The sequence below is a fragment of the Trichomonas vaginalis genome, chromosome II, assembly GCF_026262505.1.
Source record: "Trichomonas vaginalis G3 chromosome II, whole genome shotgun sequence".
Lineage (NCBI taxonomy): Eukaryota > Parabasalia > Trichomonadida > Trichomonadidae > Trichomonas > Trichomonas vaginalis.
The window spans coordinates 12987603-13010313 of NC_067204.1; the positions used below are offsets into that span (position 1 = coordinate 12987603).

At 33.4% G+C, this 22711-nt stretch overlaps 7 protein-coding genes and 1 pseudogene across 8 annotated transcripts, besides 10 other annotated features; 6 read left to right on the forward strand and 2 right to left on the reverse strand.

Annotated features, from left to right (window-relative positions):
- Positions 1-268: 268 nt before the first annotated feature.
- On the forward strand, positions 269-727 carry TVAGG3_0536270 (uncharacterized protein; the record flags this gene model as incomplete). Its single annotated transcript, XM_051237759.1, has 1 exon — positions 269-727. A coding segment is annotated over one exon (459 nt), but the record flags the coding sequence as incomplete, so codon positions are not given.
- A 420-nt stretch (positions 728-1147) lies between these two features.
- On the forward strand, positions 1148-1680 carry TVAGG3_0536280 (transposase family; the record flags this gene model as incomplete). The annotated part of the gene is made up of 1 exon (XM_051237760.1): positions 1148-1680. A coding segment is annotated over one exon (533 nt), but the record flags the coding sequence as incomplete, so codon positions are not given.
- A 508-nt stretch (positions 1681-2188) lies between these two features.
- Positions 2189-2906: a mobile genetic element.
- A 482-nt stretch (positions 2907-3388) lies between these two features.
- Positions 3389-3417: a mobile genetic element.
- Positions 3418-4828: 1411 nt separating this feature from the next.
- Positions 4829-5610: a mobile genetic element.
- Positions 5611-6992: 1382 nt separating this feature from the next.
- TVAGG3_0536320 (transposase family) lies at positions 6993-7580 on the forward strand (the record flags this gene model as incomplete). Its single annotated transcript, XM_051237761.1, has 1 exon — positions 6993-7580. The coding sequence occupies one exon, from the start codon at positions 6993-6995 to the stop codon at positions 7578-7580; it is 588 nt and encodes a 195-aa protein (XP_051095585.1).
- A 454-nt stretch (positions 7581-8034) lies between these two features.
- Positions 8035-8751: a mobile genetic element.
- A 481-nt stretch (positions 8752-9232) lies between these two features.
- Positions 9233-9261: a mobile genetic element.
- A 258-nt stretch (positions 9262-9519) lies between these two features.
- Positions 9520-10494, reverse strand: TVAGG3_0536360 (annotated as a pseudogene). The gene has a single exon. A coding segment is annotated over exon 1 (975 nt).
- Positions 9520-10494: a mobile genetic element.
- A 176-nt stretch (positions 10495-10670) lies between these two features.
- Positions 10671-11456: a mobile genetic element.
- Positions 11457-12845: 1389 nt separating this feature from the next.
- Positions 12846-13822: a mobile genetic element.
- Positions 13823-13856: 34 nt separating this feature from the next.
- Positions 13857-13922: a mobile genetic element.
- A 39-nt stretch (positions 13923-13961) lies between these two features.
- On the forward strand, positions 13962-15641 carry TVAGG3_0536400 (ribonuclease inhibitor domain-containing protein; the record flags this gene model as incomplete). The annotated part of the gene is made up of 1 exon (XM_001326227.1): positions 13962-15641. One exon carries the CDS (start codon positions 13962-13964, stop codon positions 15639-15641), a length of 1680 nt encoding a protein of 559 aa, XP_001326262.1.
- A 1012-nt stretch (positions 15642-16653) lies between these two features.
- Positions 16654-18173: a mobile genetic element.
- A 36-nt stretch (positions 18174-18209) lies between these two features.
- Positions 18210-18779, forward strand: TVAGG3_0536420 (phage fiber proteins family; the record flags this gene model as incomplete). Its single annotated transcript, XM_051237762.1, has 1 exon — positions 18210-18779. One exon carries the CDS (start codon positions 18210-18212, stop codon positions 18777-18779), a length of 570 nt encoding a protein of 189 aa, XP_051095586.1.
- A 1672-nt stretch (positions 18780-20451) lies between these two features.
- TVAGG3_0536430 (ankyrin repeat and SOCS box-containing protein 4 family) lies at positions 20452-21207 on the forward strand (the record flags this gene model as incomplete). Its single annotated transcript, XM_001326226.1, has 1 exon — positions 20452-21207. The coding sequence occupies one exon, from the start codon at positions 20452-20454 to the stop codon at positions 21205-21207; it is 756 nt and encodes a 251-aa protein (XP_001326261.1).
- A 111-nt stretch (positions 21208-21318) lies between these two features.
- On the reverse strand, positions 21319-22590 carry TVAGG3_0536440 (ATPase activity, coupled to transmembrane movement of substances; the record flags this gene model as incomplete). Its single annotated transcript, XM_001326225.1, has 1 exon — positions 21319-22590. The coding sequence occupies one exon, from the start codon at positions 22588-22590 to the stop codon at positions 21319-21321; it is 1272 nt and encodes a 423-aa protein (XP_001326260.1).
- Between the last annotated feature and the right edge of the window lie 121 nt (positions 22591-22711).

Sequence of the window (22711 nt, forward strand, 5' to 3'; positions counted from 1 at the left end):
TCAAATCCTTATCATCTTCATTATTTTTCAATAATTTTTTTATCGTAATTTGTAAAATTCGTTCTTTTATAGCTGTTTAAATAATCCAAAACCATGATATTTATTATTGTTAATTATTCCTAATCATGTTTTTTCCATTAATTTTAATTTTTTATTTTCTGAACCATTTAAATTAATTTTGTTAAGAATATTTTTTCAATATAGACTTCTGAAATAATTAAATTATTCTCAAATTCTCACAAATTATTTCATTTCAAATTTGTTTAAAATGAATTTGTACATCTTAGTTGATTCAGCTTGGCTTGAAACAGCTCTAGCACAGATTCAAAGGCGCACACCGTTAGCCATTGTTCTCACAAATGTTCCATTAGTCAACAACACTATTCGTTCATCAATTAACAAGATAACATTTTACAAAGCTCTCTTATGTAATAGACTAATTACTATTGAAGAGTACTTACATCATACATACAAACTTCAAGAGTTTACTACTTTCTACATTAAATATAATAATCGACTCTACGAGTGTTCATCCATTTTGAAACACAGAGATGACACTCTCCTTACCGATTATTTGATATTACAAAGTTCAAACGACTCTTGTATACAGAAAGAACCCTCATCAGCCAGCACTCCTCTACAACGCCAGCTTTCATCAGCCAGCACTACCAACTCTGTTCCACAGCAACAGCTCTCAACAGCCAACGCTCCTCTTCAACGCCAGCTTTCATTAGCCAGCAGTACCAACACTCCCCCACAGCCACAACTCTCTGCCAGCACTCCCCCACAACGCCAGCTCTCTGCCAACTCTCTTCCACAGCAACAACTCTCTGCCAACACCTCGGCACAGCAACAACTCTCTGCCAACACTCCCCCACAACGCCAGCTCTCTGCCAACACCTCGGCACAGCAACAACTCTCTGCCAACACTCCCCCACAGCAACAGCTCTCTGCCAATACTCAGCCTCACCCATCTGTGTCTATTCCCCTTAAGCGCGGGAGACCCAAAGTTAATGTACCAAAAGATCTTAAGGTAACTATTAGAAACCTAATTGAGCAGCATGGCCATCTTGGAATAATCTCCGCCTATAACCAAATAAATAAAGATATCGAATATGCCAAATCTCATTTTGAGGCATTTTTGGACATGAAGACGGGTATTGTTCCACAGCCAACGCCTACCCAAGCATGGTTCTCCGCTATTGAACGTTTTAAGCCCCTGAATCAAATTTCTTCCACAATTCCTTCCGGACTTATGATTGAAGAGTCTCCATTATCATTTCCATCTGAGCTGAGGAACATTAAATATCTTACAAACCCTCTTCCACATCCCCCCTCAAGACATATGGTAGAAAGAGCTTTTAGAGAGCTAGGCTTGGCACGTCCAAGGGGACCCTATCGGCCAAAAGGAAAGACAAGATACTTAGCTGCCTTTCCTAACCAAATATGGCACGTTGATATCCACTTTCTTGGCAAAAAGAGAAGTCAGATTCTTTATGCTGTGATTGATGACTGCACAAGGCTCATCATAGAATGGCAGCATCTTTCGTCAAAACATGCTAGCCAAACAGTGAAAGTAATTAAGAGAGCAATAGCCCGTTATGGACCACCACATACAATTTGGTCCGATAATGGCGGCGAGAATAAAGGCGAGTTCCTAAAGGCTATGAGGGTTCGGGGTCTTATATACGAAAAAAGGAGATTTGACATTCTGTCAAATCTCCTCAAAAGTGACAGTTTACATGGCAAATATTTGCGGGCAATTTTTAGCCGTTTTGGCTGAGAACTAGGGTCTGCGAGGTACATAGATAGAATCAGTACCTCGCAGACTCTAGTTCTCTATATGGCGCCGAGAAATTTTGGTGAAATGCGACGACATTTCACCAAAATTTTCTCGACGCCATAGGATGAATTGGAGGGTGTGAGATACTATTACATATAATAGTACTCACACCCTCCAAAACCTCGAAAATCTCAAAATTTCCTGCAATTATCATCAACTTTGCATAGCACAATCGGCCAAAAATTCATTCAATTGTCCTTCTTCTCAATATTTCTTAACTCATTCGATTTCTTTCAAAATAACTTTCAATAATCTTTCAATGATAAATATTATACAAAAACGATTAGTATGAAACTTTTTTGCATTTTAAAAATATTTTATATTTCTGTTTTTATTTCAATTTTGTTATAGACCGAAAATAGATTTTTTCGGTTTTCTCTTCAAATAATTGAAAGAATGATACTATTATAGGTTTATTATATTATATAGCATATAATCATGCTATAGCCGAAAATTATAAGTTTTGAGAAGATTGAATATAACACAAATAAATTTGAATGTAAGTTAAATTGCTTGTTGTTTTTAATAGCTATTTAATGAGAAATCCAATATTGCAAAATTCAAATTGAATGATTGAAAGAACAGAAAAAGTCATTCTTTTCAATTTCGAATATGTTTCATTGTATTTATAATTATATGGCAAATAAGATATTTAAACTTGATTTTTGAAGGAAAATTCACAAAATTGAATAAATTCAAATAATTTTTATTCAAAAATAAACTAGTTATTTGAGTTTAATACTAATTATCTATTCAAACTACAAAGTTTGTAATTTAAAATATTTTGTGAGATCAGATTGAATTAATTCAAGGTTCTTTTCAATTAATATTAATGACCATATTACGCATTTTCGAACATTCTAAACCAAATATATAAAAATGGGAGACGAATGTTAAATTTGCTAGACATGGGGGAGTTGTCTGCAAAGTTTTAGCTCTTATCTCTAACAAAAAATTAATTTTTAAAAAAATGACCGAATACATTTCACAGCGAGAAAAAAAATAAAAGGCAAGATAGAATTTTCTAGACATAAAGAAGTTGTCTACCAAGTGTCAGCTGTTACTTCTTCTCAATACTGATATAAAATAAAAATCTTTATTATTTATTTAACCTTTATTGTTTCATTAAACTTCATTTATTTTATATTATAGTTTTATGAGTAGGTGCCAAAAGTGCTTACTCTTAAACAACCGTCGGATTTCCGGGTGAAATCGTGACACACTTTCGTCTTTCGTAGGCAGTGGTGGTTGTTACAAAAGGTAACTTCGAATGTAGCGTGAAATCTGCAAAAAAAATTCTGAAATTTGAATGGAGAACACAAAAATCGAATAGTTTACGTCAATAAAAAAGAGAAAAATGAAGCTAATGTGTCTCGAACCTAGGACTTAGAGCAGCAATCCCACTGTTTATCAAATTACACTACATGCATCTCTCACCTCAGTGAATGAGATCAACTATATGATAACTTTTTCCCCATTATATTCTTGTGGAAAAGTGACAAATAGCAACTTTGACCCTCTCTCATAGTTTTATTCTTTTAGCTACTTGTAAAATAATCTAATTTTATATCATCATTTTACCGGATTATTCTTCAGTACATCGATTGTGTATCTAAAATAATATCATTATCCTTATTCTGTTTTTTCCAAAATTCTTTTAAATATCTTTTTTGGTTACATTACTTTATACTTTTTACTTTTATTTTTTAATTTCAAAAAAATTTGGTGATTGTTCTATTCTGTTACAATGTGCATTATCATATTCTAATGAATTATTCATTACATACATTTAAAAAAACTTGTTAAAAATGAAATTAAAAAATTATGTTTATTATTACGCTGTGAATGTGTCAACAGCGGTCATGCCTGTATCTGTATCCCATATTTGCCACAACCTTTCTGTATCTGCATTTGTGTATTTCGGTTTCAGCTGATACATTTGATTTGGCGTGTAATTTGTTCCAGTTAATGGATTAATTGGGAGATCTTCATGCGGTGTGTTATTATTGTACTCCCAAATAAAGGCAGGAATAGCCTGAATGCTTTGGCAGCGCTCCAATGTCGGCCAGAATCTCTCAATCTTCCCATTTTGGTAGGGAGAATGAGAGTCTGTATGCCGCCATTGGATGCCCCAAAGATCAAGTAGATCTTGAAAGGCGCCCCTATTTTCTGAACCGTTGTCGTCCAGAAACAATAAGGGGCGCCAAATTCAATGAAGGCGGAAGCCGCAACGTTCGCTGTCGTCGCTGCCAGCATATCTGGTATTTGTATACACGCTAGGACTTTGCGGCTAAAATCGTCGATTATGCCATAAATATACTGGCCACGAACACCCCTAAAATAATGAACATCTGCGTGCCAGATAAGATTGGGTGAAAGCGCCTAATATCTTACTGCTGTTTCTGGCCCGGCATGCTCTAATCGCGTCTTGGTGAAATGATTTTCTTTGAAGTATCTGCGTACTTCTCTATAAGATACATCAATTTGGTGTAATTTCAAACGTTTCCATTGTTTTGTTTGACCACAGGGAAAGGCCCAGTGGTCATGTATCACAGCAAGAGCTTTGATTTGGTCGATAGGGATTGACCCTACGACCTTTCTTGCCTTTAGGCAATGGGATATTCTGTAAGCTAAATTGATTTTGTAAAAAAGATTTTGAAACATCTAAATATTTGAAATCATTTGATTGAAGGGTTGGGGCGATGGGAACATGGGTGCAAGCTTCTTCCCATGTCATTTTACCTTCTTCAATCTGATTGGAAATACCAATTAGGTAAATTCGATCGACATACCCTTTGTAAGGATTCATTCTAATGAAGTACGTTAACAATCAAAATATTCTATAAGTGTCTAGTATGGAATTCAAAAGAATAAAGAAAATGGTAAGGTAAATAAACGTATTATGAAATAATTTATAATTAAAATGAAAAAAAGAAAAAATAATAAGTAAAGTGACTGGAAATGAAAATGAAAATCAGTGTACAGTTTTATTTTTTTCTCGCTGTGAAACGTATTCGGTCATTTTTTTTAAAATTAATTTTTTGTTAGAGATAAGAGCTAAAACTCGGTAAACAACTTCTTTATGTCTAGAAAATTCTATCTTGCCTTTTATTTTTTTCGCTGTGAAACGTATTCGGTCATTTTTTTAAAAATTAATTTTTTGTTAGAGATAAGAGCTAAAACTTTGCAGACAACTCCCCCATGTCTAGCAAATTTAACATTCGTCTCCCATTTTTATATATTTGGTTTAGAATGTTCGAAAATGCGTAATATGGTCATTAATATTAATTGAAAAGAACCTTGAATTAATTCAATCTGATCTCACAAAATATTTTAAATTACAAACTTTGTAGTTTGAATAGATAATTAGTATTAAACTCAAATAACTAGTTTATTTTTGAATAAAAATTATTTGAATTTATTCAATTTTGTGAATTTTCCTTCAAAAATCAAGTTTAAATATCTTATTTGCCATATAATTATAAATACAATGAAACATATTCGAAATTGAAAAGAATGACTTTTTCTGTTCTTTCAATCATTCAATTTGAATTTTGCAATATTGGATTTCTCATTAAATAGCTATTAAAAACAACAAGCAATTTAACTTACATTCAAATTTATTTGTGTTATATTCAATCTTCTCAAAACTTATAATTTTCGGCTATAGCATGATTATATGCTATATAATATAATAAACCTATAATAGTATCATTCTTTCAATTATTTGAAGAGAAAACCGAAAAAATCTATTTTCGGTCTATAACATTTTTATTTCAATTTTTATATTTTTATTTTCCTTTTTTTAGATGAAACTTATTTGTTTACCAATATTCCTTATTTTATAAAATTTTTCAATTGAATACTACAATAATTTTATCTCTCCTTTATTAAATTTTCGATTTTTATGTTAATTCTAATTCTTTGCACTATTTCTTGTCTAAATCTTCTAAATTTTTTATTTTAATTTAATTTGACACATAATCATCCTTTTAATTTTCGATTCAAATCCTTATCATCTTCATTATTTTTCAATAATTTTTTTATCGTAATTTGTAAAATTCGTTCTTTTATAGCTGTTTAAATAATCCAAAACCATGATATTTATTATTGTTAATTATTCCTAATCATGTTTTTTCCATTAATTTTAATTTTTTATTTTCTGAACCATTTAAATTAATTTTGTTAAGAATATTTTTTCAATATAGACTTCTGAAATAATTAAATTATTCTCAAATTCTCACAAATTATTTCATTTCAAATTTGTTTAAAATGAATTTGTACATCTTAGTTGATTCAGCTTGGCTTGAAACAGCTCTAGCACAGATTCAAAGGCGCACACCGTTAGCCATTGTTCTCACAAATGTTCCATTAGTCAACAACACTATTCGTTCATCAATTAACAAGATAACATTTTACAAAGCTCTCTTATGTAATAGACTAATTACTATTGAAGAGTACTTACATCATACATACAAACTTCAAGAGTTTACTACTTTCTACATTAAATATAATAATCGACTCTACGAGTGTTCATCCATTTTGAAACACAGAGATGACACTCTCCTTACCGATTATTTGATATTACAAAGTTCAAACGACTCTTGTATACAGAAAGAACCCTCATCAGCCAGCACTCCTCTACAACGCCAGCTTTCATCAGCCAGCACTACCAACTCTGTTCCACAGCAACAGCTCTCAACAGCCAACGCTCCTCTTCAACGCCAGCTTTCATTAGCCAGCAGTACCAACACTCCCCCACAGCCACAACTCTCTGCCAGCACTCCCCCAACGCCAGCTCTCTGCCAACTCTCTTCCACAGCAACAACTCTCTGCCAACACCTCGGCACAGCAACAACTCTCTGCCAACACTCCCCCACAACGCCAGCTCTCTGCCAACACCTCGGCACAGCAACAACTCTCTGCCAACACTCCCCCACAGCAACAGCTCTCTGCCAATACTCAGCCTCACCCATCTGTGTCTATTCCCCTTAAGCGCGGGAGACCCAAAGTTAATGTACCAAAAGATCTTAAGGTAACTATTAGAAACCTAATTGAGCAGAATGGCCATCTTGGAATAATCTCCGCCTATAACCAAATAAATAAAGATATCGAATATGCCAAATCTCATTTTGAGGCATTTTTGGACATGAAGACGGGTATTGTTCCACAGCCAACGCCTACCCAAGCATGGTTCTCCGCTATTGAACGTTTTAAGCCCCTGAATCAAATTTCTTCCACAATTCCTTCCGGACTTATGATTGAAGAGTCTCCATTATCATTTCCATCTGAGCTGAGGAACATTAAATATCTTACAAACCCTCTTCCACATCCCCCCTCAAGACATATGGTAGAAAGAGCTTTTAGAGAGCTAGGCTTGGCACGCCCAAGGGGACCCTATCGGCCAAAAGGAAAGACAAGATACTTAGCTGCCTTTCCTAACCAAATATGGCACGTTGATATCCACTTTCTTGGCAAAAAGAGAAGTCAGATTCTTTATGCTGTGATTGATGACTGCACAAGGCTCATCATAGAATGGCAGCATCTTTCGTCAAAACATGCTAGCCAAACAGTGAAAGTAATTAAGAGAGCAATAGCCCGTTATGGACCACCACATACAATTTGGTCCGATAATGGCGGCGAGAATAAAGGCGAGTTCCTAAAGGCTATGAGGGTTCGGGGTCTTATATACGAAAAAAGGAGATTTGACATTCTGTCAAATCTCCTCAAAAAGTGACAGTTTACATGGCAAATATTTGCGGGCAATTTTTAGCCGTTTTGGCTGAGAACTAGGGTCTGCGAGGTACATAGATAGAATCAGTACCTCGCAGACTCTAGTTCTCTATATGGCGCCGAGAAATTTTGGTGAAATGCGACGACATTTCACCAAAATTTTCTCGACGCCATAGGATGAATTGGAGGGTGTGAGATACTATTACATATAATAGTACTCACACCCTCCAAAACCTCGAAAATCTCAAAATTTCCTGCAATTATCATCAACTTTGCATAGCACAATCGGCCAAAAATTCATTCAATTGTCCTTCTTCTCAATATTTCTTAACTCATTCGATTTCTTTCAAAATAACTTTCAATAATCTTTCAATGATAAATATTATACAAAAACGATTAGTATGAAACTTTTTTGCATTTTAAAAATATTTTATATTTCTGTTTTTATTTCAATTTTGTTATAGACCGAAAATAGATTTTTTCGGTTTTCTCTTCAAATAATTGAAAGAATGATACTATTATAGGTTTATTATATTATATAGCATATAATCATGCTATAGCCGAAAATTATAAGTTTTGAGAAGATTGAATATAACACAAATAAATTTGAATGTAAGTTAAATTGCTTGTTGTTTTTAATAGCTATTTAATGAGAAATCCAATATTGCAAAATTCAAATTGAATGATTGAAAGAACAGAAAAAGTCATTCTTTTCAATTTCGAATATGTTTCATTGTATTTATAATTATATGGCAAATAAGATATTTAAACTTGATTTTTGAAGGAAAATTCACAAAATTGAATAAATTCAAATAATTTTTTTCAAAAATAAACTAGTTATTTGAGTTTAATACTAATTATCTATTCAAACTACAAAGTTTGTAATTTAAAATATTTTGTGAGATCAGATTGAATTAATTCAAGGTTCTTTTCAATTAATATTAATGACCATATTACGCATTTTCGAACATTCTAAACCAAATATATAAAAATGGGAGACGAATGTTAAATTTGCTAGACATGGGGGAGTTGTCTGCAAAGTTTTAGCTCTTATCTCTAACAAAAAATTAATTTTTAAAAAAATGACCGAATACATTTCACAGCGAGAAAAAAAATAAAAGGCAAGATAGAATTTTCTAGACATAAAGAAGTTGTCTACCAAGTGTCAGCTGTTACTTCTTCTCAATACTGATATAAAATAAAAATCTTTATTATTTATTTAACCTTTATTGTTTCATTAAACTTCATTTATTTTATATTATAGTTTTATGAGTAGGTGCCAAAAGTGCTTACTCTTAAACAACCGTCGGATTTCCGGGTGAAATCGTGACACACTTTCGTTTTCGTAGGCAGTGGTGGTTGTTACAAAAGGTAACTTCGAATGTAGCGTGAAATCTGCAAAAAAAATTCTGAAATTTGAATGGAGAACACAAAAATCGAATAGTTTACGTCAATAAAAAAGAGAAAAATGAAGCTAATGTGTCTCGAACCTAGGACTTAGAGCAGCAATCCCACTGTTTATCAAATTACACTACATGCATCTCTCACCTCAGTGAATGAGATCAACTATATGATAACTTTTTCCCCATTATATTCTTGTGGAAAAGTGACAAATAGCAACTTTGACCCTCTCTCATAGTTTTATTCTTTTAGCTACTTGTAAAATAATCTAATTTTATATCATCATTTTACCGGATTATTCTTCAGTACATCGATTGTGTATCTAAAATAATATCATTATCCTTATTCTTTTTTCCAAAATTCTTTTAAATATCTTTTTTGGTTACATTACTTTATACTTTTTACTTTTATTTTTTAATTTCAAAAAAATTTGGTGATTGTTCTATTCTGTTACAATGTGCATTATCATATTCTAATGAATTATTCATTACATACATTTAAAAAAACTTGTTAAAAATGAAATTAAAAAATTATGTTTATTATTACGCTGTGAATGTGTCAACAGCGGTCATGCCTGTATCTGTATCCCATATTTGCCACAACCTTTCTGTATCTGCATTTGTGTATTTCGGTTTCAGCTGATACATTTGATTTGGCGTGTAATTTGTTCCAGTTAATGGATTAATTGGGAGATCTTCATGCGGTGTGTTATTATTGTACTCCCAAATAAAGGCAGGAATAGCCTGAATGCTTTGGCAGCGCTCCAATGTCGGCCAGAATCTCTCAATCTTCCCATTTTGGTAGGGAGAATGAGAGTCTGTATGCCGCCATTGGATGCCCCAAAGATCAAGTAGATCTTGAAAGGCGCCCCTATTTTCTGAACCGTTGTCGGTCCAGAAACAATAAGGGGCGCCAAATTCAATGAAGGCGGAAGCCGCAACGTTCGCTGTCGTCGCTGCCAGCATATCTGGTATTTGTATACACGCTAGGACTTTGCGGCTAAAATCGTCGATTATGCCATAAATATACTGGCCACGAACACCCCTAAAATAATGAACATCTGCGTGCCAGATAAGATTGGGTGAAAGCGCCTAATATCTTACTGCTGTTTCTGGCCCGGCATGCTCTAATCGCGTCTTGGTGAAATGATTTTCTTTGAAGTATCTGCGTACTTCTCTATAAGATACATCAATTTGGTGTAATTTCAAACGTTTCCATTGTTTTGTTTGACCACAGGGAAAGGCCCAGTGGTCATGTATCACAGCAAGAGCTTTGATTTGGTCGTAGGGATTGACCCTACGACCTTTCTTGCCTTTAGGCAATGGGATATTCTGTAAGCTAAATTGATTTTGTAAAAAAGATTTTGAAACATCTAAATATTTGAAATCATTTGATTGAAGGGTTGGGGCGATGGGAACATGGGTGCAAGCTTCTTCCCATGTCATTTTACCTTCTTCAATCTGATTGGAAATACCAATTAGGTAAATTCGATCGACATACCCTTTGTAAGGATTCATTCTAATGAAGTACGTTAACAATCAAAATATTCTATAAGTGTCTAGTATGGAATTCAAAAGAATAAAGAAAATGGTAAGGTAAATAAACGTATTATGAAATAATTTATAATTAAAATGAAAAAAAGAAAAAATAATAAGTAAAGTGACTGGAAATGAAAATGAAAATCAGTGTACAGTTTTATTTTTTTCTCGCTGTGAAACGTATTCGGTCATTTTTTTTAAAATTAATTTTTTGTTAGAGATAAGAGCTAAAACTCGGTAAACAACTTCTTTATGTCTAGAAAATTCTATCTTGCCTTTTATTTTTTTCTCGCTGTGAAACGTATTCGGTCATTTTTTTAAAAATTAATTTTTTGTTAGAGATAAGAGCTAAAACTTTGCAGACAACTCCCCCATGTCTAGCAAATTTAACATTCGTCTCCCATTTTTATATATTTGGTTTAGAATGTTCGAAAATGCGTAATATGGTCATTAATATTAATTGAAAAGAACCTTGAATTAATTCAATCTGATCTCACAAAATATTTTAAATTACAAACTTTGTAGTTTGAATAGATAATTAGTATTAAACTCAAATAACTAGTTTATTTTTGAATAAAAATTATTTGAATTTATTCAATTTTGTGAATTTTCCTTCAAAAATCAAGTTTTAAATATCTTATTTGCCATATAATTATAAATACAATGAAACATATTCGAAATTGAAAAGAATGACTTTTTCTGTTCTTTCAATCATTCAATTTGAATTTTGCAATATTGGATTTCTCATTAAATAGCTATTAAAAAAAACAAGCAATTTAACTTACATTCAAATTTATTTGTGTTATATTCAATCTTCTCAAAAACTTATAATTTTCGGCTATAGCATGATTATATGCTATATAATATAATAAACCTATAATAGTATCATTCTTTCAATTATTTGAAGAGAAAACCGAAAAAATCTATTTTCGGTCTATAACATTTTTATTTCAATTTTTATATTTTTATTTTCCTTTTTTAGATGAAACTTATTTGTTTACCAATATTCCTTATTTTATAAAATTTTTCAATTGAATACTACAATAATTTTATCTCTCCTTTATTAAATTTTCGATTTTTATGTTAATTCTAATTCTTTGCACTATTTCTTGTCTAAATCTTCTAAAATTTTTATTTTAATTTAATTTGACACATAATCATCCTTTTAATTTTCGATTCAAATCCTTATCATCTTCATTATTTTTCAATAATTTTTTTATCGTAATTTGTAAAATTCGTTCTTTATAGCTGTTTAAATAATCCAAAACCATGATATTTATTATTGTAATTATTCCTAATCATGTTTTTTCCATTAATTTTAATTTTTATTTTCTGAACCATTTAAATTAATTTTGTTAAGAATATTTTTTCAATATAGACTTCTGAAATAATTAAATTATTCTCAAATTCTCACAAATTATTTCATTTCAAATTTGTTTAAAATGAATTTGTACATCTTAGTTGATTCAGCTTGGCTTGAAACAGCTCTAGCACAGATTCAAAGGCGCACACCGTTAGCCATTGTTCTCACAAATGTTCCATTAGTCAACAACACTATTCGTTCATCAATTAACAAGATAACATTTTACAAAGCTCTCTTATGTAATAGACTAATTACTATTGAAGAGTACTTACATCATACATACAAACTTCAAGAGTTTACTACTTTCTACATTAAATATAATAATCGACTCTACGAGTGTTCATCCATTTTGAAACACAGAGATGACACTCTCCTTACCGATTATTTGATATTACAAAGTTCAAACGACTCTTGTATACAGAAAGAACCCTCATCAGCCAGCACTCCTCTACAACGCCAGCTTTCATCAGCCAGCACTACCAAACTCTGTTCCACAGCAACAGCTCTCAACAGCCAACGCTCCTCTTCAACGCCAGCTTTCATTAGCCAGCAGTACCAACACTCCCCCACAGCCACAACTCTCTGCCAGCACTCCCCCACAACGCCAGCTCTCTGCCAACTCTCTTCCACAGCAACAACTCTCTGCCAACACCTCGGCACAGCAACAACTCTCTGCCAACACTCCCCCACAACGCCAGCTCTCTGCCAACACCTCGGCACAGCAACAACTCTCTGCCAACACTCCCCCACAGCAACAGCTCTCTGCCAATACTCAGCCTCACCCATCTGTGTCTATTCCCCTTAAGCGCGGGAGACCCAAAGTTAATGTACCAAAAGATCTTAAGGTAACTATTAGAAACCTAATTGAGCAGAATGGCCATCTTGGAATAATCTCCGCCTATAACCAAATAAATAAAGATATCGAATATGCCAAATCTCATTTTGAGGCATTTTTGGACATGAAGACGGGTATTGTTTCCACCAACGCCTACCCAAGCATGGTTCTCCGCTATTGAACGTTTTAAGCCCCTGAATCAAATTTCTTCCACAATTCCTTCCGGACTTATGATTGAAGAGTCTCCATTATCATTTCCATCTGAGCTGAGGAACATTAAATATCTTACAAACCCTCTTCCACATCCCCCCTCAAGACATATGGTAGAAAGAGCTTTTAGAGAGAGGCTTGGCACGCCAAGGGGACCCTATCGGCCAAAAGGAAAGACAAGATACTTAGCTGCCTTTCCTAACCAAATATGGCACGTTGATATCCACTTTCTTGGCAAAAAGAGAAGTCAGATTCTTTATGCTGTGATTGATGACTGCACAAGGCTCATCATAGAATGGCAGCATCTTTCGTCAAAACATGCTAGCCAAACAGTGAAAGTAATTAAGAGAGCAATAGCCCGTTATGGACCACCACATACAATTTGGTCCGATAATGGCGGCGAGAATAAAGGCGAGTTCCTAAAGGCTATGAGGGTTCGGGGGATCAATAATGTATATATTGTCCCATTGCCCATACCAAAATGGGAAAATCGAGCGCTTGTGGCCTAACATAAGAGCAGAGAGTTGTCATGGGCAAAGATCAACAATGGTTGAGTACTATAATGCTAAACCTCATCTAGCATTACCAACTCATTATGTGAATGGAAAACAAATTCACTATAGCCCATCTGAAATGTGGAAGAAACTTCCAATTTGGAAGAGGGGAATGCCGGCAAAATGGATTGTGGATGGAGTCTCTCAAGATTTTCTTCCAGGTTCACTTATGGCCAATGAGATGCCAGAGCTCCAAGGAATCGAAGAAGATGAATGGGAAAAAGAAGGCGAGGAAGTTGAAGAAGAAGAAAATAAGGTGAATCCGGTTGAAATAGAAGAAGGTAGTAATGAAGAAGAAGAATACGAAGTAAATTATGAAGAAGAATATCAAGAAGATTATGATGATTCATTTTAATATTACGAATAAAATGCCACTTTTTCTATTTTTGACACGTAAAGTTGTCGCTTTTCTGTCAAACCGTTTTTATCGTTTTCGTATATAACAATTGGCAAAGACATTAAATTGTATGATAGAGAGTATTCAATGGGTGGTGCTGCATACGATAGTAATGATTATTATTCTGATATGGATTACGATTCAATGCTCAGATATCAAAGGATGTCTGATGGAAATGAACATCCAAATGATCATTTCAGGGGATATATAACTCCATTTTGGAATTGCAAATCATTACAAAAAATAACATTAGGAAGTGATGTAACATACTTTTCATTAAAATATTTCCCAAATTCTACATTGACAAGTATTATATTAAATAATAATGATAACTTCGTCGTTGATGGTAATATATTATATGATAAAACACAAACAAAGATTATTGCTTACTTTAATACTCAGAATAATCCAGTGTTTTCCCTTCCTGAAAATGTAGAAAGTATTTCACCTTTTGCTTTAGCTTATAGTTCATATGAAAGCATTACTTTGCCAAAAAGAATCAATATTATAGACGGAATATTTGCTTTTTGCCACAAACTAAAAACTGTTGAAATTCAAGCTAAAATAACAAGATTGGGAGATGCAACATTTTTTCATTGTTATAATCTTGAAACAATTACTTTTAAGTCCGAGTCAGTTATTACATCTATTGGTCATGATTGCTTCATTTGTTGCTACAAACTTTCTACACTTCCATCGATGAATAACGTTGAATCTCTTGGAAATCATTCATTTGCATATTGTCAAGCTTTAACTACAATTAATCTTCCAAAAGTTAATAATTATCCAGCATTTTGTTTCTGGAAATCTTCTATTCAACAAATTACTCCTTCAACATCTCTTTTTATTATTGAAGAGAGTGTATTTAATTCATCAGAAATAACATCTTTTGATTGCCCTTCATCTCTTACATATATTGGATTAGGTGCTTTTGAAAATTGTATGAAATTAACAACATTTAATTACAATGACAAAATTAATGCAATTCTTTTCAATACATTCTGTAACACGTCATTAAGTTCCATTAAAATAAAGAATATAATCTCTTATATACATCCAACAGCATTCAAAGGATCATTTAAGATCAATTTTGTTTTCGAAGAAGGAGGACATCCATTGTTTATGATTGATAACAATTGCTTCATTGAGAAGAGAACAGGAGTACTTTTATTTACATTTGGAAAGATCTTTGGAAAATTCAAAATCTCAGATAAAGTTAATCGAGCAAATCTCAAATCATTGTTTAATGAAAGAGTTGTAAAATATAACAAATATGTAATAAAACAAGGAATATCAACTTTAATTATTCCTGAATCTGTTAAAGATAGTTATGATTTTACGCAAACAATGTCTTTAGAAGAAGACAGATTTGAAAGTTTAATAGATTTAGACAACATTTGTTTTGAAGGTAAAGTTGTCAATGAATTATTACCACAACAAACAAGAGCTTATAGTTCATACAGAAAATTCTTTACAGAAAAACTAATTAAAAAACAATATGAATACTATGATGGTTTTCAATTAGGCTGTAGCGAAGAGACAATATCTGGTGTGAAACCAAATGTTTATGAAGCAGCAAATGGAGAATATCCAACAACTTATAAATTAGATAAAAATTTGTTTGTAGTAGAACTCAAACGAATGCTTACCATAATCTGTTATTTCAACAGCTTCGTCAGATATTTCATCAACGAACTCATAAACTATATCGCCATACTTGCTTTTATTTCTATTGTTTTCAGATCTAGAACACCAACGAAGGTTTGAGATTCTGTTGTCCGTTCTATCATGATTTATATGGTCTATTTCTTTCAAATTGTTTGGATTTTCAATCCACTGTTCTGCAATAATTCTATGCTTTAAATGCGTTTTGTTGTTTAAACTAAGCTCAATATAACCATGATTATTTAAGCATTCACTCTTAATATGTTTGTTTTTCTTTCGACGAATAGTAAAAGGATATGTCGTACAAATCTCATAATCTTCATGATTTCTCAATGTTTCCCATTGAGTTTGTTCCCCACTAACGTTCTCATTGACGTCCTCAATATCTTCTTCCTCACTGAACTCGTCAATATTTTCACTAGCTCCTTCTGTAATGTTTTCATCGGCATTGTCATTGACTTCTTCTGTAATGTTAGATGTTGTTGTTTCGCTCATGTTCTTTCACTAATGTTAAAAGTTATGTTGTACGAATTTTGAACAGAATTTAGAGCAGTTATGAAACAATGAAGTATTTTTAGCTATTGAAAGGAACTATGAGAGTGAAGTACATGACAGCAATGACAAAAGGAACTAATATCAAACCTAATGAAATCGCTCACGAGGACATAGAGCTTAACAAGTACTTTGTGGAGTATCTTATAAGTGAAGGTATGTAAGACCTTACTTCATGTTTGACAGCATGAATGAGGATGTTATTTCATGGTTAAAGAATATAAGCAATGTTTTCGGTAAGTACGTCATAGATGACAAAGGTCTTGTTGTATTTTATGAGACAGCAATACGAACACAGGAACTAATGGATATTATGCACTCAACAGCAAAGAAAGGATTTAGTACTATTGGCATGAATGAACATTGCAGGAATGACATATACAACCTATGCTCACGAAAGCCTTACACAAAAGCAATACAAATGATAGAACATAAGCGTCTAAGGTCAGCAAATGAAATCATTACTGTCAGTGGTTATGAAAGAACTGTTAGCAAAGATGAGTGGAAACAGCTATTCATATTAAGGAAGGACGTTGCTGAACTAGTTAAACCTGTTGCACAAACATTGTTTCAGATAAGACCAGCAATGACTAAGAACCCTTTGACCTTAGTCAATGAGACCATAGAGGTTGAAGATAATGACATGAAAGAACTAGGAATGAATGAGAGAAGTTGTGAAGGATGTTTGAGTCAAAACACATGGTTTTCAGAGCTGTTAAGAAACTTAGTAAAGAACGACAGAAATATTTTATAGAGAAGTATTGCAAAGGACATGTAAATGAATTGCTTGAAATAGAACTTAGAGACACTTTCACACTAAAGGACTTGAGAAGAAATAAGTACATGAGTGAAGAAGGTATTGACATAGCTAGTGTTATAAATGACTTAAGAAGATGTGTTGTCGTTATTGACGGAGCACGTATGACATATCTAGTGAAAGATTATGATGGAATACGAGACACAACAACACTTGTGTCAGTAGATAGCAAGGAATTCAATAAGCTCATGAAGAGTGTTTATGTAGGACGTATTGAGGAGAAGGATGTGAACGCACTGATGATTTATGAAGCGGGTCAGAACAAGAACTATCTTATGAAGTCAGGCATGAGATTCTTTGACGAAAGAGATGACATTTACAGCTATTTCAGAGGATATGAGTATGAGGTACTGAATGAAGTAGATGAAAGCGTTATTGAAGGATATTTGAAACATGTTCACGATGTCATATGTAATGAGGATGAAGAGCTTTATGAGTATGTTTTGAACTGGTTCGCCTACATCGTTCAAAATCCTTGTGGAAAGACTGGAACAGTACTTTTGTTAATAGGAAAGCAAGGAACTGGTAAGAATGTACTTAGTAATGTTCTATGCGAGCTCATTAGCAAGTACGCCAACAATAATATAACGGCAATAGAGAATGTGGTTGGTAGATTCAATGCTGCTATTGAGAACATGAAGCTCATCGTATGCAATGAACTAAGCTCATGCGATACGTCTAAGGTCATGAACCACGACGCACTAAAGTCAATAGTAACAGAGACTCAGTTGGACTTAAATCAGAAGTGTCAGCCAGTAAGAAAGATAGAGAATGTTTGTAATATCATCATGATATCTAACAACTTCAACTCAGTAAAGATTGATAAAGACGACAGAAGATTTGTTGTCATTGACGTAAGCAGCAGATACAAAGGAAATTACGAATATTTCTCAAATCTCATTGAAAGCTTTAATGAAGAGTTTTATTCAAACTTACTGACGTACTTCATGAAGAAAGATTTAAGTGAATTTGATGTAAGGAAGATACCATTCACCAGGGCTAAACAAGAACTCATCGAAATGAACAAAACACCTTACCAAATGTTTTACGAGGAGTTCTATGAAAAGTTTGTATCCGGATGGAATTGTACAGAGTGCTACAGAAGATATAAAGAATTTGCGAAGGAGAATGAATTCTTTGCATGTAGTTCAAATGTATTTGGCGGCAAGATGAGAGAATTTGTGAAGAGAAGTAGAAAGCGAGACGGTTCTGCAAGAAGTTATATTTACGAAGCAAGTATGATATTAGAAGGTCGTGGAAAGAAAGAAACAGTGAATTATGAGGAAGTGCTTGAAAAATTCATGGAGTACATGGGAAGCAATATAACATACAACAAAGACATATACAGTGAGTTTAAGTACTATTGTGAACAGCATGAGATTGAAGTAATGAGTAAAGGAGACTTTGAAACGCTTATGAAAGACAGTGAGGAGGTCGTTCATGAGAACAGTGTTGAAATAGTTCACGAGAACAGTGATGAAATAGTTCATGAGAACAGTGATGAAATAGTTCATGAGAACAGTGTTGAAATAGTTCATGAGAACAGTGAGGAGGTCATACATGAGAACAGTGATGAAATAGTTCATGAGAACAGTGAGGAGGTCATACATGAATGCAATGATGAAATAGTTCATGATGTCGTTCGTGAAGAAGCCATTGCAACAAAGAATGAGATAAAGGATTTCATAGAACTTAACAAGGAGGAGTTTAAAGAAGGCTATGAAGTGAAAAGATGTGAAGAAGATTTCTTGGCGTATTTGAAGAAAAAGAGACTAAAGCCAATGGCTCAAAATAAGTTTCAATCGATGTTTGAAAAGAAACGTTTGAGCTATGGTGGTGTAAGAAGCACATATTACTTTGTTAAGAAGTGAGGACACTTATTTTTGTCGTTAGTGTTGGAGTTTGTGTTTGTTGTTAGTGAGAGAATAAATTAAATCATGAACTTTGCCATGGTCTCTGTCCCTAGTAGTTTTCATTAAGTTCTGGAAATAATGAAAGTCATAAACTTTGCCATGGTCTCTGTCCCTAGTAGTTTTCATTATCTCACAGAGTTAATGAAAGTCATACTTTCTATCAGATGAAGCATGCAGATGAGCATAATGAAAGTTAGTGAGTTTGCCACGAGTTATGAATAAAATATTGGCATATTAGATGAGATATCTGATGAAACAGATGAAGATAAATTAAATCTTGGACTTTGCCACACTCTGTCCCTAGTTCCTCAAAAATCCTTGACAACGTTGCTTAGAAATTTTGGTTCAAAACCTCATCTGATTTTAATCTGTTATGCTACCTGTTAAGTTTCGCGAGATTATAAATGTCATGGAGTTATATAAAAAGGAGGGACAGCTAGGGACACTGGAAGTACTTGTAAGGCTATCTGTTAAGATTGCATGAAATACTAAAAAGTCATGAAATCCATTATCGCTGTGCTAGCTTCACCTTAGAGTAAAATGACAAATAAAGTCACTGAAGCAATGAAACAAAAGTTCTTGGTAGAATACATTAAATCAGGAACTATTCCAGAAGGTTTTTACATTCATACTATGAAGGATGGTAGAGTTCAGTTTAGAAAGATAAAGCAACCATTAGATAAAGAAGGAATTTTGAGAAAGATTAAACTTCATGAGGACAACGTTGCTAAACTTAGGAAGAAGTTAGAAGAGTTGGAGAAAGGAAGAGAGTTATAAAGCAATGAATTCAACAGGGTGAAAAAAGAGGTGAAAAAAGAGGTGAGATCTCACCACTTCACCTAAATTTATTTTTGTGCTATGTTTTCATACGCGTGAGGGTGGTGATATCATTAATTTTTAAGTTTATTTTTTATTTTACTGAAAATTTTTATTTTATATAAATGACAGAACAAAAGCAACTCATTCGATTTCCACAGTATAACAAACATACATTTAAACATTTATTCTTCCTTCCTGAGCATAACATGTTCTTTCAAATACATCCGAGACCAGTTGACTTTTCATTGACTGTGTATAAAGATAGAAATAGTTATATCATTAAACCATACGATGACGAAGGTAAGTTATGTAAATTGTACGTTAAGAAGTTAGAGAAAGTTTATGGCTTCAAGTATGACTACAATAGGGTTAACACTGATGATGAAGATATTGAGGAAAATTTATGAGAACATTAGTGAAGTCGTTAGTGAGAATGATAGTGAGAACGTTTATTTTTTACATTAGTGAGTTCGTTAGTGAAGTGAAGTGGGTGGTGGTTTTGTAAATATTTAAGGTTAAGTTAGTGTTGTCGTTTGTGTTGTAAAATATACGTTAACGGTTTTGTAAAGTGTCAAATTCACATATCAGGGTAAGGAGGCGCGCAGTGCCTCCGTACCCTTGATATGTTTACTAACTAGGAAATTCGTTACTTGAATTGTGTTGTTACCATGGAGCAGTTGATTGTTTCAAATTCCTAAGGACAAAATTTAACTCAGAAATAACTCAAGAATGTCTAGCATTATCATTTTTAGGAAGAAACAAAGAGATCCTGAATGAATGTTTGAAACATCAGAAACCAAATAAAGAATGCATGATTTATGCAATTATTCCACACAACATTGATTTTGTTACATTCTTGATGAATGAGCACAATATAGAGATCAATTTGTATATTTGTGTACAGTATAATAATCTTGAGTCATTTTTAGTTTATTTTGATCAAACTAATGATATTAATGGATGCTTTTTTAATTCGGCAATGTTTAATATTCCATCTCTTTGCGAATATTTCCTATCAAATGGTGCAAATATCAATACAAAAGATAAATATGAAGAAACAGCTCTTCATAAAGCAGCACGTTATGATAGAAAAGAAACAGCCGAACTTCTTATTTCACATGGTATAAATATCAAACAAAAAGATGATTTTGGACAAACCGCTCTTCATAAAGCAGCATTTAATAATAATAAAGAAACAGTTGAACTTCTTATTTCACATGGTATAAATATCAAACAAAAAGATGATTTTGGACAAACCGCTCTTCATAAAGCAGCATTTAATAATAATAAAGAAACAGTTGAACTTCTTATTTCACATGGTATAAATATCAAACAAAAAGATGATTTTGGACAAACCGCTCTTCATAAAGCAGCAGTATATAATAGTAAAGAAACTGCCGAACTTCTTATTTCACATGGTATAAATATCAATGAAAAAGATAATCATAGACGAACCGCTCTTCATATTGCAGCATGTTATAAGAGTAAAGAAACAGCAGAACTTCTTATTTCACACGGTGCAAACATCAATGAAAAAGATAATGATGAATCAACTGGACGAGTGTGAAAAAGGAGTTATCTTTTTAATATTAAAGAGAAGAAGGGAAAAAAATAAGTTTTTTTTATTTTTTAAAAAAAAACATCTATACAATAAAAAGAAAGAAAATAAAAATAAAAATTAATTAAGAGAAGAAACATCTTCAATAGTTGTTGGTTCAGATCTTTCAGATCTAACAGATCTTCTTGAGCTCTCTTCATCAGAAGAAGGCAATGCTCCTTTCTCAGAAAGCATCACGATTTCCATGAAGACCTTTTCCAAAGTTGAGCAGCTGCATGTGTAATATTTGATTCCAACTCCTTCGTCTTTTCCTTTCTGCAAAACTTCGAACAGATTCGTGAGTTTAATGTCCTGGCTCGGGATCGAATATATCCTCGACAAAGGCCTTTTAATACTCAATCTCGCTGTCGACAAATTGTTCTTAAAGAACTGATCGACATTCTGTTCTGTTTCTTTGTTTGCGGAGTCTAAAACTAAATCAACTTTCCACTCTGTTCCAAATTTACTCGATAGATACTGAGGAGTTCCTATTGCGTAAACACAACCATTTAACATGATGAAAATGTTGTCGCAAAGAGATTCAGCTTCATCGAGTAAATGTGTGCACAACATGAATGTTTTTTCGCCTCGAGAAATGTTGATTAAGTTGTGGACTTTGTGTCTCGCGACAGGATCAAGGGATGACGTTGGTTCATCGAGAAGAACAATGTGGGCATCGGAAAGAAAAGCAATGGCAATGGAAATCTTGCGTTGGTTGCCTCCGGAAAGTTCTTTGACTAATTTGTCGCGATGATTAGTGAGGTCGAGGGTTTCTATGAGCATGGCGATGTTGTGCTCGCTTTGGTCGGATGGAACTTGATGGATATACGAGTAAAACTTGATCTGTTCGTATGTTGTCAAAATTGGACAGAGATGATCGTCGAACTGCGGACAAATTGCAATCATGTGAGCTTTGTAGCCTTCCTTGATGTCGGTGCCTTCGAGTTCGATGCTGCCATTCGATGGTTGAAGCTCTCTTAAAATTATTTTCATCAAAGTTGTCTTTCCAGCACCGTTTGCGCCAAGAAAACCAAATAATGAGCCTCGCTTGATACCAAGAGATACTTGGTTGACAGCACAAATAGGTTTCTTCGTTGTATCATAAAATAATTTGGAAACATTGTTAATTCTGACCGCGTATTCATCTGGCGTGGCATTTTTAACATCTTGTTCCATGTCTAAGGCGTCTTCTGTCATTGGTTGTTTCTCTTTTTGGCGATAGAAATCAGTTTCGTGGCCTTTCCAGTCGCTGATTGATTTTCGCTTCTGAATAAAGAACCTTAGGACTTCTATAATGGCGAGAAATGCAGCAAAGAATATAATAGCGAAGAAAGACCATAAAAATATGTACATTTGAACTCCATTAAAGTTTTTGATGGAGAAATTGGAGGAACTAAGGTATATATGATGGTCGTAACGATTTGCTGAGCTTCAGGAAGGGCCATATTGAAGCCAAACATGGAAAAAATCGTGG